Genomic DNA, 15,808 nt, shown 5'->3' with positions numbered 1-15,808 from the left:
ATAAACATCTTAGCACTGCATTTACAGCAACCCATAAGCTTTGGTATGTTGTGTTTTCATATTCATTTTTCTCTAGGTACTTTCTAATTTCCCTCTGATTTCTTCTTTGACTCATTGTTTATTTAAGAGTGTATTGTTTAATTTCCACATATTTGTGGCAGTTTTCCTTCTGCTGTTGATTTCTAGTTTCTTTCCATTGTAATCAGAAAACATATTATAAAATATAGCATTTCTTGTACTTCAAATTTACTAGTAAAGAACTTTCATTTTTTGTTTATTTGGTAATGTATTAATTTCTCTTTAATTTTTGAAGGATAGTTTTGCCACTTATAGAATTCTTGGTTAAGAGTTTTTTGTTTTTAGGGCTGGGCACGGTGGCTCTTGCCTGTAATCACAGCACTTTGGGAGGCTGAGGCGGGTGGATCACGAGGTCAGAAGATCGAGACCATTCTGGCTAACATGGTGAAACCCCATCTCTACTAAAAATCCAAAAAATTAGTCGGGCGTGGTGGCACGAGCCTGTAGTCCCAGCTACTCGGGAGGCTGAGGCAGGAGAATCACTTGAACTCAGGAGGTGGAGGTTGCAGTGAGCCAAGATCATGCCACTGCACTCCAGTTTGGGTGACAGAGCGTGACTCTGTCTCAAAAACAAAACAAAACAAAAAAATCGGAGAGTTTTATTTTTTACTTTTAGCAGTTTGAATATGTCATCCCATTTCCTTTTGGCCTCCATGATTTCAATAAGAAATCAGCTGCTGGCTGGGCGTGGTGGCTCATGCCTGTAATCCCAGCACTTTGGGAGCCCGAGGTGAGCAGATCACCTGAGGCTGGGAGTTCGAGACCAGCCTGACCAACATGGAGAAACCCCATCTCTACTAAAAATACAAAATTAGCTGGGTGTGGTGGTGCATGCCTGTAATCCCAGCTACTCGGGAGGCTGAGGCAGAAGAATCACTTGAATCTGGGAGGCGGAGGTTGTGGTGAGCCAAGATGGCACCATTGAACTCTAGCCTGGGCCACAAGAGTGAAACTCCATCTCAAGAAAAAAAAAAAAAAAAAGAAATCAGCTGCTAGTCTGAGGATTCCTTGTGCATGATGAGTCACTTATCTTGCTAATTTCAAGATTCCTTGTATTTGGCTTTCAATAATTTGATTATAATGCATGTCAGTGTGGAACTGAGTTTATTCTACTTGGAGTTTGTTGAGCTTGGATGTGTAGATTCATGTATTTCATTAGATTTGGGAAGGTTTTGGCCATTATTTATTTATTTTGAGATAGGGTCTCTATCACCTAGGCTGGAGTGCAGTGGCGTGATCACAGCTCACTGCAGCCTCAACATCCCAGGCTCAAGTGATTCTCTTGCCTCAGCCTGCTGAGTAGCTGGGGCTACTGATGCATGCCACCACACCTGACTAAATTTTTAATTTTTTTTTTTTTTTGAGACAGAGTCTCACTTTGTTGCCCAGACTGGAGTGCATTGGTGTGATCTCGGTTCATTATAACCTCTGCCTCCTGGGTTCACGCAATTCTCCGGCCTCAGCCTCCCGAGTAGCTGTGATTATAGTCATGTACCACCCACGCCTGGCTATTTTTTGTATTTTTAGTAGAGATGGGGTTTCACCATGTTGGTCAGGCTGGTCTCGAATTCCTGACTTCAGGTGATCCACCTGCCTCTGCCTTTCAAAGTACTGGGATTACAGGCATGAGCCACCGCACCCCGCTGGCAAATTTTTAAATTTTTAGTAGAGGTGAGGTTTCACTATGTTGCCCAAGCTGGTTTCAAGCTCCTGAGCTCAAGCAGTCCTCCCGCCTCAGCCTCCCAAACTGCTGGGATTACAGGCATGAGCCACTGTTTCCGGCCCAGATATTCTTTTTTCTTATTTTGAGACAAGGTCTCCCTCTGTCACCCAGACTGGAGTGCAGTGGTACAATTGTGGCTCACTACAGCCTTGACCTCCCAGGCTGAAGCAATCCTCCCACCTCAGCGTCTTCGGTAGCTGGGACTGTAGGTGCACTCCACCATGCTTGGCTGATTTTTTGTATTCTTTGTAGAGACAGGGTTTCACCATGTTGTCCTTGCTGGTGTTGAACACCTGTGCTCACGCATTCTGCCCACTGTGGACTCCCAAAGTGCTAGGATTACAGGCATGAGCCACTGTGCCTGGCCCCAGATGTTCTTTATTCCCCTTTCTCTCTCTCCTCTCCTTCTTGAATTCCCATTGTAGATGTATTGGTATGTTTGATGGTGTCCCACAGATCTCTTAGACTCCGTTCATTTTTTTCTTCGTTTTTTCCCATTTGTGTTACTCAGGTAGTAACCGTTATTCCCACTGACCTACTTCAAGTTCAGTAATTCTCTCTTCTGCCTTCCAAAATCGGCTATTGAGCCCCAGTGATGAAATTGTTCATTTCAGTTGTAGTCTTCAACTCTAGAATTTCTGTTTGGTTCCTTTTAATAATTTCTGCCTCTTTATTGATATTCTCTACTTCCTGAGACTTTGTGTTCTTTCTTTTAGTTATTTGGACATGGTTTCCTTTAACTCTCTGAGTATATTTACAATAGTTTATTTAAAGTGTTGTCTGATAAATCCAATGTATGGGCTTCCTCAGGGACAGTTTTTATCAATTTATTTTGTTCCTGTGTATTGCCATACTTTCTTGTTCCTTTGCATGCCTAGTGATTTTTGTTGTTGAAAACGGGACATTTTGAATATTTTAATGTAGTAACTCTGGAAAGTAGAATCTCCCTCTTCTTCAGGGTATATTTTTGTTGCTTGTGGTAGTTGTTATTTGTTTGTATGGTGACTTTTCTGTACTAATTTTGTAAAGTCTGTATTCTTTGTTATTTGTGGCCACTGGAATCTCAGTTCTGTTACCTCAGTGGCCAGCTAGTGATTTGACAGAAATTTTCTTCCATGTCTGGAACAACAACAACAAAATCTCCCAGCCCTTGCAGATGGGCTTTGTGTGTGTTGGAGCATGAGCGTGCCTTTCTTACTCAGCCAGGCAGTTTACAACTCTGCCTTCACCTTCACTTCTTTTTGCATCACTTCCTTTTTTTTGAGACAGAGTCTTGCTCTGTTGCCCAGGCTGGAGTGCAATGGCATGATCTTGGCTCACTGCAACCTCTGCCTCCCGGGTTCAAGCAATTCTCCTGCCTCAGCCTCCCAAGTAGCTGGGATTATAGGCGCCCACCACTACACCCAGCTAATTTTTGTATTTTTTTTTTTTTTTTTGAGACAGAGTCTCGCTCTGTCGCCCAGGCTGGAGTGCAGTGGCGCAATCTCGGCTCACTGCAAGCTCTGCCTCCCGGGTTCACGCCATTCTCATGCCTCAGCCTCTCCGAGTAGCTGGGACTACAGGCGCCCGCCACCACGCCCGGCTAATTTTTTATATTTTTAGTAGAGACGGGGTTTCACCGTGGTCTCGATCTCCTGACCGTGATTCGCCCGCCTCGGCCTCCCAAAGTGCTGGGATTACAAGCGTGAGCCACCGCGCCCGGCCTTGTATTTTTAATAGAGATGGGATTTCGCCATGTTGGCCAGGCTGGTCTTGAACTCCTGATCTCGGGTGATCTGCCTGCCTTAGCCTCCTGAAGTGCTAGATTACAGACGTGAGCCACCGCACTGAGGCCTTTTTGCATCACTTCTAATTGTCAATCAGAGGTGAATGCTTAGTGCCTCTTCAGTGTGTGTGTGTGTGTTTCATTTTTTGTTTGTTTTTAGTATGAATCTAGCCCTGGACATGTATGTGTATGGCTTTCTTGTTTCTCAGGAATATGTGTGAGCTTTTCAAAGCCTTTATTCCTCAAAGCATCTCATTGCTCATCCTTTCCTTTAGCTTTTCAATTTGTCTGTTTTTTTGCCCCAATTGTCATCCCTTTCACTAGGTAGCAGCAACTAATAGATTGGCTTGGAAATTTTTTTTTTCTTGAGGTGGAGTTTCGCTCTTGTTGCCCAGGCTGGAGTGCAATGGCAAGATCTTGGCTCACTGCAAACTCTGCCTCCCAGGTTCAAGCAATTCTCCTGCCTCAGCCTCCTGAGTAGCTGGGATTACAGACACATGCCACCAGGCCCAGCAAATTTTGCATTTTTAGTAGAGACGGGGTTTCTCCATGTTGGTCAGGCTGGTCTCGAACTCCCGACCTCTGGTGATCCGCCCGCCTCAGCCTCCCAAAGTGCTGGGATTACAGGCATGAGCCACCGGACCCGGCCGGAAATGTTTTTGACAAATGCCCCCCGGTAGCCTCATCAGTCCCTGGAAAATTACAAATTAAGTGCATGCCCTTTGAGCCAGTCCTTCAAGGAGGCACCAGACAAGTCAAACTACAATTTTTAAAAATAAGTGTGTTCTGCTCCCTCCAGTACTTGGTATCTATCATGGGAACATAGATTGTTGTCTTCAAAGCTGCTGCCAAGCTAGTAGTGGGGGATGATACCAGGGTAGGTTAAAATGTCATAAAGCTTACTTACTGAGATACGGCTTTTTAAAAAAATTGTTTAAGCATTCCCCTAGTTGCCATAAGCTTTTGATTAGATTCTAGAGTTCTGAAAAAGTTGATTCTGACAGGTTTTCTTTTGCTTTATTTATTGCTTTTATGGCTAGACTGACATTTAAAGATTCTCATTCCACAGTTTTTTGCTAATGTCCTGTATTTTCATAGTCTTTTAAAAATCTTCCCCTTTTAATCTGCACATTACCACCCTAGTTCCAGTTTTTACCTTGCATCAGGACTATTTTAGGAATTCTTAAACTGATCCCTCCGATACACTACCTTCTTGATTATGTGACTTTCCTGTTGAGAAATCTGAAGCTCACAGTTTCTCCTTGCCTATCAAACGATGTCTTTAAGCTGTAGTTCCAGCATAGCTTTCCAACTTTATTTCACTGTTTCTCCTAACCTCACTTCCATACTATGTTTTGATGAAGCCATACCACTAGGCTTCTCCCAAGTATGCAGTTTGCTTTCCATATCTGCTCCTGCGCCTCCATGAATGCTGTTTGCTTCCCATCTGGATTGTCCTCTACCCTCACCTCTACCTACTGAACACTACCCATCTCTCTCTCTCTTTTTTTTTTTTGAAACAGGGTCATACTCTGTTGCCCAGGGTGGAGTGCAGTGGATCACTGCAATCTGCCCCATGGCTCAAGCAATCTTTCCACCTCAGCCTCCTGAGTAGCTGAGATTACAGGCATGTACCACCATGCCTGGATAATTTGTGTATTTTAGTAGAGATGGGGTTTCACCATGTTGGTCAAGCTGGTCTCAGACTCCCCAAATGATCCGCCAGCCTTGCCCTCCCGAAGTGCTGGGATTACAGGCGTGAACCCCTATGCCCAGCCAGAATACTACCCATCTCTTAATCAGCTCAAATTGCAGTCTTTCTATTAGGTCATTCCTAATTACTTCAACTAAAACTAATCTCTTCTTCCACTAAATTGCTGTGACATTTTGTTACCAATAAATGTATGACATACGTTTATATTATGTATGTCATATATTGTTGCATTATGATCTGTATTCATGTTTTCATTCATTCATTCTTTTAATAACTATTTAGAACACCCACTGTTTGCTGGGGCTAGAGTAGCAAAGAAGGCAGACATTGTACCTAATGATCATTAAGGTATACATTGGATATATATATCATTAAGAAAGAAAAGGCTGGGGGACTGGGTATGGTGGCATATTCCTGTAGTCCTAGCACACTGGGAGGCTAAAGCAGGCAGATCTCTTGAGCCCAGGAATTTGAGACCATCCTGGGCAACATGGTGAAACCTCATCTCTACTAAAAATACAAAAAATTGGCCGGGTGCAGTGGCTCATGCCTGTAATCCCAGCACTTTGGGAGGTCAAGGTGGGCGGATCACCTGAGGTCAGGAGTTCCAGACCAGCCTGGCCAACATGGTGAAACCCTGTCTCTACCAAAAAATACAAAAATTAGCCTGGCGTGGTGACAGGCGACTTAATCCCAGCTATTTGGGAGGCAGAGGCAGGAGAATCGTTTGAACCTGGGAGGCAGAGGTTGCAGTGAGCTGAGATCGAGCCATTGCACTCAAACCTGGGGGACAAGAGTGAGACTTCTCTCAAAAAAAAAAAAAAAAATTATCCAGGCATGGTGGTGCTTGCCTATGGTCCCAGCTATTCGGGAGGCTGAGTGGGAGGATCACCTGAGCCCAGGAGGTGGAGGTTGGTGAGTGGAGATTATGCCACTGCACTCCAGCCTGGGCAACAGAGTGAGACCCTGTCTCAAACAAAAAAAAAAGAAAGAAGAAAGAGAAAAAAGAAAGGAAGGGAAGGGAAGAAGGAAAGGGAAGAATAGAAGGAAAGAAGGGAAGGGAAGGGAAGAAGGGAAGGAAAGGCAAAAAGAAAAGGAAAGGAAAGAAAAGAAAGAAGTGAGGGAAGGAGGGAGGGAGAAAGAGAAAGAAGAAATAAAGAAAAAGAGAAAGAAAGAAAGAAAAGAAAGAAAGATAAAGTAAGAAAAAAAAGAACCCAGCAGGATTTGATGAGTGACAGTAAGGTGAGTCTGAGTTTTCCAGGTTAATAGTAAGGAGACAGCATGACAGGCTGAGGGAACATGTCAGAGGGGGCTGGGGCAGTCTGCTGCCTTACCTTCTTTACCAGCGTCAAAGAACCATTTGCATTAGCACAGTGCTTTACACTTACTGCACAAGAAGTATAAGAATTAATGAACACACATTGAGAATAGGAGTAGGTTTGACAAGAAAAAGAATCCAATGATGAAGAGGGAGAAGAGTAAGAGTAAATTGTCAGAGAATAAGATCATTTGAATTCCTTTTTATTTCAATAAAATAGTAGTAGTAGTAGTAATAGTAGCAGTAGCAGCAGCTAATGTTTATTGAGTGCTTACTCTGGAAAAAAAAAAAACTGCATTAAGGGCCAGGCGCAGTGGCATGCCTGTAATCCCAGCACTTTGGGAAGTCGAGGCGGGCGGATCACGAGGTCAGGAGATCGAGACCATCCTGGTTAACACAGTGAAACCCCGTCTCTACAAAAATACAAAAAAATTAGCCAGGTGTGGTGGCGGGCGCCTGTAGTCCCAGCTACTTGGGAGGCTGAGGCAGGAGAATGGCGTGAACCCGGGAGGCAGAGCTTGCAGTGAGCTGAGATCGTGCCACTGCACTCCGGCCTGGGCAACAGAGTGAGAATCCGTCTCAAAAAAAAAAAAATCGCCTTAAGAACTTTTTGTGTGTCATTTTACATACATTCTTTATTGTGTGCTGTCTGTTCCTCATTTTCTACAGTCTCTTGAAGCAGTCTCCGAATGTGGAGCTCTCCTTCCCACAGCGATCAGAAGGCTCCAATGTCTTTAGTGGTACAAAGACGGGAACATTGTTTCTCACTTCATACCGGGTAATTTCTATTTCTACTTTAATCTGCTGATTAACTCTACATTTGTTTTCCTTAAAATGAAGAAAAGTTAAACATTGACTTTTGAAGTGTTTTTAAACATGTGCACTTTGGGATTTTCCACATTGAAGGGTTATGGAAGAAAAGATGATGTTTCTTAGTTAGACCAGAATGCACCTTGCTCTTGTAAGTCTCAATCCATGGATGAATTCTGCAATCCTTTTCCAAAGTTTCTGTCCTTGCGTAGGTGATTTTCATAACTTCGCGCTCCATCAATGATCCCATGTTGTCTTTTATGATGCCATTTGATCTGATGACGAACCTCACTGTTAAACAACCAGTATTTGCTGCAAACTTCATTAAGGGAACTATTCAGGCAGCTCCATATGGTAAGTGTTCCCTCAGAAGTGTGTATTTTTTTCCCTCAAAATCTTCTAGAAGGTTTAAGATTCAAACTTGGCTCATGTTGAAATTCAAACAAAAGCTGCCCTACTTTGTCAGGTAGTGCTTCCCTTGGTGTTTGTGGCAGTCTTTCTGTTGTCAGCTATGCCAGTTTCTTGGTGAGTGTGTGCCATTTCTTCCCCCAGGTGGCTGGGAAGGACAAGCTACTTTTAAATTAGTCTTCAGAAATGGAGGTGCCATTGAATTTGCCCAGTTGATGGTGAAAGCTGCCTCTGCTGGTAAGTGATGCTGATAAAGATATTAAGCACTTTGGGTTTTTTTGTTTGTTTGTTTGGGTTTTTTTTGTTGTTGTTGTTGTTGTTGCTGTTGTTGTTGTTTTGTTGTTTTTGAGACAGGGATTTTTGTATTTTTTGTAAGTTGGGGTTTCACCAGGTTGCCCAGGCTGGTCTCGAACTCCTGAACTCAAATGATCCTCCTGCCTCAGCCTCCCGAAGTGCTGGAGTTACAGGCATGAGCCACCATGCCCAGCCCACTTTGGGGTTTTAAAGCTTGTGGAATTAAAGCAGGACTTCTACTCAGCCAAGACTTGCTGGCCTCTGTGGCCAGGCAGTTGGTATTTGTACACACATTCAGCAGGCATTTCCTGGGCCTACCTACAATTGTCAAGTACCATGTTACAGGGTAGGAACACAAAGATTATTCAGTCCCTTCTTACCCTTCTTATCCTGAAGGAGCTTGCAATCTAGTGGGAGCTTACAGCCAGACACCCAAGTGACCAATTATACCTGATAGTCTTTTGTCCATTTAAACACTGACCTCAGATATCTACTGAGCATCTCTTCCTTGGGTCAGGGAGCCCTTAGTTATTCTTCCTTTGGTGTGGCTTTTTATTTTTTCTTCTCTCTGGACTTGCCTTTGCTTTTCTCAGGTTTAGTCTCCATTTTACATGAGAGAGGAGTAGAGGTACTGTCAAGACTTGTAGCACTCATCTAATGGATGTACCACAGAACTCTTTCAAACTGTGACTACAAATTTTTTTTTATCACTATATATATGTGTGTGTGTATATATATATTATATATATATATATATATATATATATATATACTATATATATATATAGTATATATATATATATATATATACTATATATATATAATATATATATATATTTTTTGAGACAGAGTCTTGCTTTGTCACCCAGGCTGGAGTGCAGTCGTGCAATCTCGGCTCACTGCAACCTGCACCTCCTGGGTTCAAGCGATTCTCCTCCCTCAGCCTCCCAAGTAGCTGGGATTACAGGTGTCTGCCACCACACCCAGCTAATTTTTGTATTTTTAGTAGAGACAGGGTTTCACCATGTTGGTCAGGCTGGTCTCAAACTCCTGACCTCAGGAGATCCACCCGCCTCAGCCTCCCAAAGTGCTGTGATCACAGGCGTGAGCCAGCACGCCTGGCCAGTCCTTGCGATCTTTAACCCATGGCTTCCATGGCCTCTTTGTACATCCAGCAGAGAAGGGAATAAAGATCTCCCCTGGGAAATTTTTTATGGGCCAGGCCTGGAAACTGTGTACATTACATCTGGTCACATGCCATAGGCAAAACTCAGTGTGATAGGCTGATAATGGATACACAGATATATCCCCATCTCAATCCTCAGAATCTGTGACTGTTATCTTATTTGTAAAAAGGGTGTTTGTAGATGTAATTAATTTAAGGATCTTGAGATGACAAGATTACCCTAGATTATTTAGGTGGCCTCTAAATGCCATCACAAGTGTTCTTATAAGAGAGATGCAGAGGGGAGACAAGTGTTTTCTTCGGTACCACACTTCCTTACATTGGTCTTTAATGAATATATCTTACCAACTTGGTAGAATCCTCACTTAGAAGTTTTTTCTGAATAGCTATTATGATTAGGTGCTATGCTAGGCCTGGAATAAGCACAGGCAAATGAGACACTATCTCTGCCCTTAAGAAACATGCCATTCAGGACAAGGGTCATATTTATTTTCTTTTTTTTTGAGACAAGGTCTTACTCTGTCACCCAGGCTGAAGGCTCCAGTGCAGTGGCACAAATAAGGCTCACTGCAGCCTCAAACTTCCAGGCTCAAGCAATCCTCCTGCCTCAGCTTCCTGAGTAGCTAGGACCACAGGCATGTACCACCATGCCTGGCTAATTTTTAAAAAATTTTTTGTAGAGATAGGGTCTTGCCATGTTGCCCAGGCTGGTCTTGAACTCCTGGGGTCAAGCAATCCTCCCATCTTGGCCTCCTGAAGTGTTGGGATTACAGGTGTGAGCCAATTCACCCAGCCCATGTTTCTTTTTTATCTTGTGTCTCAAGAGCATTGTTGGAAACACATGTAAGGTGGTGATTAAATAGTCTGTTAATTGTTCAGTTGATATCTGCTATATATCTGACTTAATTGAAAGAGTTCCTATTTTGCCAAATTTGTCTTTCCAGCTGCCCGAGGATTTCCACTTAGAACCTTAAATGACTGGTTCAGCTCTATGGGAATTTATGTAATTACTGGGGAAGGGAATATGTGCACTCCACAGATGCCTTGTTCAGGTAAGGTATGGCAGAGGGGTTCTTCCTGGAAGGTGGACAATTATGCCAGAGGCTCAAAGATCTATGTTGCAGGCCTGCCTCCAGCTCCCCTGCAGGAGCAGCAGCAGAGAAGTTTAGGGGCTTGGAAAATGGTCACATCTGTGACTTTGTTTCCAGACTGAAACCCAGTGGCAAAGTCAGCAAGTGACTGGGCTTTGGTTTCAGGCTTACTTTTAATGATATATACAAACCTGGAACATACTTGGCAACTGCTGTTAGTGGGAAGAGTCACTTCCTGTTTATAGCCTGAGCAGAAAATATATGCTCTTGCCCACTTCCTTGTTTCCATTTCACATAGCATAGTCATCCTACCTGTGCCACACCCTTCAACCTTACTGAGGACTCAAGCCCTGGGTCCTTTAACAGTTTGTGCTGTTAAAGTCCACTGCTACTGAATGGGGTTTCTGGAAAGTAATTCTCAAACATGGTCCACTGGTGGGCCACCAAGGTTCTCTTAATGCTGCCAACACACACAAAAATATGGGACTTTTCTTGAGTTCTCCTTGGAACTTGATATGCATGTCCATGGGCCTTTAGTTTTGTATGTAACTTAAAGCCTACTTATTTGTAACCTTAATAGTTACCTTGGTTTTTAAAGGTTATTGCAATCTAATATTCAGAATCTAAAGTAATTGTTGCTAGGGTTTAACATTTTTTCAATTGAGGTGAAATTCACATAACATATAATTAACATTTTAATATGTACAATTCAGTGGTATTTAGTGTAAAATTTAGCAGTATTTGACGTATTCACAATATTATACATCCACCAGCTCTCTCTAGTTTCAAAAGGTGGTTTTTGTTTTTTGTTTTTTTTTTGGAGACAGGGTCTCGCTTTGTCACCCAGGCTGTAGCGCAGTGGTACTATCATGGACCCCTGCAGCCTCGACCCCCTGGGCTCAAGCGATCCTCTTACCTCAGTATCCCCCAACCGGAGTAGGCTAGGACCACAGGCGCAATCCACCATGCCCAGCTAATTTTTATATGTTTTTGTAGAGACAGAAATCTCCCTATGTTGCCCAGGCTGTTTTGAACTCCTAGGCTCAAACCATCTGCCCACCTTGCCCTCGCGAGGTGCTGGGATTACAGGCATGAGCCATCCCTGCCAGCCTTTTTTGTTGTTGTTGTTGTTTTTTTTTGAGACAGAGTCTTGCTCTGTCACCCAGGCTGGAGTGCAGTGGTGCAATGCAAGCTCCACCTCCCGGGTTCACGCCATTCTCCTGCCTCAGCCTCCTGCATAGCTGGGACTACAGGCGCCTGCCACTATGGCTAATTTTTTTTTTGTATTTTTAGTAAAGATGGGGTTTCACCGTGTTAGCCAGGATGGTCTCGATCTCCTGACCTTGTGATCCGCCCGCCTCGGCCTCCCAAAGTGCTGGGATTACAGGCTTGAGCCACCGCACCCGGCCCCTGCTAGCCTTTTTTTAAAAAAAATTTTCGTAGATACAGGGTCTCACTGTGTTGCTTAGGCTGGTCTCACACTCCTGGGCTCAAGCAAGTCTATGCCTTGGCCTCCCAAAGTGCTGGGATTGCAGGTGTAAGCCACAGCATCTGGTCTAGTTTCAAAACTTTTTATCACCTAATACCCACTAAGAAGTTACTCCCCACTGTCCCCTCTCTGATCCCCTGGTATCCTCTAATCTGCTTTCTGTCTTTATTGATTCACCTATTCTGAATATATCACATAAAAGAAATCATACAATATGTGACCTTTTGTGTTTGGCTTAGCTCACTCAAGATAATGTTTTTGAGGTTCCTCCAAGTTGTAGCATGTAGCAATACTTCATTTCTTTTCGTGGCTGAATAATATTCCATTGTACATATATACCACAATTTGTGTATTCATTCCTCCATTGATGGACATTTGTCTTGTTTCCACCTTTTGGCTATTATGAATAATAGCTTCTATAAACATTTTTATATAAGTTTCTACGTAGACATATGTTTTCATTTCTCCTGGATATACATCTTGGAGTGGAATTTCTGGGTCATATGTTAATTCTCTAACTTTTTGAGGAACCACCAACTATTTTTCAGTGCTGCACTATTTTACATTCCTATGTAAATGTAAGCGTTCCTATTTCTACACATCCTCAGCAACACTTATCTTCCTTTTTCAAAAAAAAAAACATCTATATTAAAGCCATCCTAGTGGGTATGAAGTGGTATCTCATTGTGGTTTTAATTTGCATTTCCTTAATGACTAATGATGTTGAACATCTTTTAATGTGCTTTTTATATACCTTCGTTGGAGAACTGTCTGTTCGAGTCTTTTGCCTATTTTTTTTATTATTTAAATCGGATTGCTTGTCTTTTTGTTGTTGAGTTGTAAGCATTCTTTATATAGTCTGGATATGAAATCCTTGTCAGATATATTATTTGCAAATATTTTTAGGTTTTCTTTCACATTCTTGATAATGACTTTTTTTTTTTTTTTTTTTTTTTGAAACAGAGTCTCTCTCTGTCATCCAGGCTGGAGTGCAGTGGCACCATCTTGGCTCGCTGCAACCTCTGCCTCCCGGGTTTAAGTGATTCTTGTGCCTCAGCCTCCTGAATAGCTGGGACTGCAGGTGTGTGCCACCACGCACAGCTAATCTTTGTATTTTTAGTAGAGATGTAGTTTCACCATGTTGTTCAGGCTCATCTAGAACTCCTGAGCTCAAATGATCTGCCTGCCTCGGCCAGTGGGTTACAGGTCTGAACAACTGTGCCCAGGCAAAAATGACTTTTAATGCACAAAGGTTTTTAATTTTTATCAAATTTCTCTTTTTTCCTCTTGTTGCTCATGCTTTTGATGTAAAATGTAAGAATTCGTTGCCAAATCCAATGTCATGAAGAGTTATCCCTGTTTTCTTCTAAGGATTTTATAGTTTTAGCTTTTATATCAAGCTTGTCCAACCCATGGCCCAGGATGGCTTTGAATGCAGCCCAACACAAATTCATAAACTTTCTTAAAATGTTATGAGTTTTTTAAAAATAGCTCATCAGCTGTCGTTAGTGTTAGTATATTTTATATGTGGCCCAAGACGATTCTTCCACCAATGTGGCCCAGGGAAGTCAAAAGATTGGCCACCTCTGTTTTATATTAAGGCCATTGATTCACTACACGTTAATTTTTGTCTGTAGAGTGAAGTGAGGGAAGAACCTCATTCTTTTACATGCAGATATCCAGTTGTCCCAGAATCATTTTTTGAAGAGACTATTTTTTTCCCGTTGAATGGTCTTGGCATTCTGTCAAAAATCAACTGTTCATAGATGCTTGGGTTTATTTCTGGACTCTTAATTCATTCTATTGGTCTCTAAGTCTGTCCTCGTGCCAGTAACACACTGTCTTGATTACAATAGTTTTGTAATAAATTTTGGATTAAAGCAAAATAACTTTACAGCTGTCCATTCACTTTATCCAGTTAAATCACTTTGGGGAATGTAACCCAAGGTAATAAGTAAAACTCATGTTTATTTTAAGGTTAATCGGAAAGTCAGAAACAACAAAAAGAGTCATCTATTCATAGGATGAAATATTATCCAGCTTTGAATTTATGAAGTAAATTAACAATATGAAGACATTTCTTATAATATTAAGTAAAAGAGCCAGATTTAAAAAATCATATGGCTGGCTGGGCGCAGTGGGAGGCCAAGGCGGGTGGATCATGAGGTCAGGAGATCGAGACCATCCTGGCTAACATGGTGAAACCCTGTCTCTACTAAAAATACAAAAAAATTAGCTGGGTGTGGTGGCGGGTGCTTGTTGTCCCGGCTACTCGGGAGGCTGAGGTGGGAGAATGGCATGAACCCGGGAGGTGGAGCTTGCAGTGAGCCAAGATAGCGCCACTGCACTCCAGCCTGGGTGACAGAGTGAGACTCTGTCTCAAAATAATAATAATAATAATAATAATAATAATAATAATAATAATATGGCTAATATGATCATGATTATATAAAGAATATTCACAGAGATTCTACAAAGAAATACACCAAAATAGTAAGTGTTTGATGGTAGAATTATAGATGCCTTTTTCCATTCCTCTTTTATTTTCCAAACGCATATTCCTCATTAAGCATGTATTACTTTTTTTCATAATCAAACTTTATTAAGTAAAACACATATCTGTGCACGAGTATAAGTAATGCACCGATCTATTGATAGGGTTGTTTTCATGTTGATTTGAATCCCTGCACAACAGGAAGTGATATGCCTTCAGTTGGTGATAGCTGGAGGAAATAGCTTTAGCATTATTCTGCCTGACTTCTTGGCGTCAGTTTGCTTCAGCATTATTTTTTAAGTTCTTCCTTCTCACATATTCCTTGACTTCAAGGTAACTGAACTTTTTTCCTTCTCATTATAATTACCAGTTATTGCCTATGGAGCCCCACCTGCAGGATATGGAGCCCCACCTCCCAGATACGGAGCCCCACCTGCAGGATATGGAGCCCAACCTGCAGGAAATGAAGGCCCGCCTGTGAGATACAGAGCCTCACCTGTGCAATATGGAGCCCCACCTCTTGGATACGGAGCACCACCTGCAGGATATGGAGCCCCACCTCTCGGATGCGGAGTCCCACCTGCAGGATACAGAGCCCCACCTCTTGGATATGGAGCCCCACCTGCAGGAAATGAAGGCCCGCCTGCCGGATACAGAGCCTTACCTCCTGGATCTGGAGCCAGGCCTCACGAGTCTACAGCAGCCCAGGCTCCTGAAAACACAGCTTCTCCTCCCTCTGCCTCCTCTTCTTAGGTCCATTCTTAACTTTCTAAGATGTAAACCTTGAAGACTCACCAAGCAAAGAGGTACCCTAAAATTGAAGTCCGGATAAGGAGGAGGACTCAGGTATGTGATCACAGGCTTCTCGCAGGTAGTTGTTTCACCCTTTGGAAGGGCAATCTTATGGGGGAAGGTGAAGCTTTACTTCTGTGCCTAGATTTTAGAAGCAGAATCAACTCTTGATTAGCTGGCTAAAGGAAGAATACCACTGTAGGGCTAATTCCCCAGTAATTTGGTTGACACTGGGTTGCATTTTTAAACATAACTTTTTTTTTTTTTTTGGTATTTTTAGTAGAGATGGGGTTTCGCTGTGTTAGCCAGGATGGTCTCGATCTCCTGACCTCGTGATCTGCCCACCTCGGCCTCCCAAAGTGCTGGGATTACAGGCATGAGCCACCGCGCCCGGCCTAAACATAACTTTTTCCACACTCGCATTCAAGGTTCCTGTCTTCCCATCCTCATTCAAGAAACATTTGTTATGCTCCGTTTGCTAGGCACTAAGAGGCGTGCTAAAAACATCATGTTGAACACTTAGTTGTTTGAAAAAGCTAAATTTTCAATAGTGAGAGTATTATAAATTATGGTACATCCATAAAAAGGATTATTATACACCTGTTGAAAACTATGTCTAGAGGTAGAGAAAGCCTTCTTTGAGGAG

The 15,808-nt window shown here is 42.6% G+C and overlaps 1 protein-coding gene across 1 annotated transcript in view; it reads left to right on the top strand.

Moving 5' to 3' along the window:
- WBP2NL (WBP2 N-terminal like) overlaps positions 1-15,384 on the top strand; it is a 29,292-nt gene extending 13,908 nt beyond the window's left edge. Inside the window, exons 2-6 of the mRNA XM_030815444.1 lie at positions 7,268-7,376; positions 7,621-7,762; positions 7,961-8,053; positions 10,241-10,348; positions 14,741-15,384. Of these exons, the coding sequence (XP_030671304.1) occupies positions 7,268-7,376; positions 7,621-7,762; positions 7,961-8,053; positions 10,241-10,348; positions 14,741-15,123 (835 nt within the window). The 3' untranslated portion in view covers positions 15,124-15,384. The remainder of the gene's footprint in view (positions 1-7,267; positions 7,377-7,620; positions 7,763-7,960; positions 8,054-10,240; positions 10,349-14,740) is intronic.
- Positions 15,385-15,808: the final 424 nt, after the last annotated feature.

Source organism: Nomascus leucogenys, chromosome 7b, assembly GCF_006542625.1.
Source record: "Nomascus leucogenys isolate Asia chromosome 7b, Asia_NLE_v1, whole genome shotgun sequence".
Taxonomy (NCBI): domain Eukaryota; kingdom Metazoa; phylum Chordata; class Mammalia; order Primates; family Hylobatidae; genus Nomascus; species Nomascus leucogenys.
This window is presented reverse-complemented; position numbering and strand designations above follow the sequence as displayed.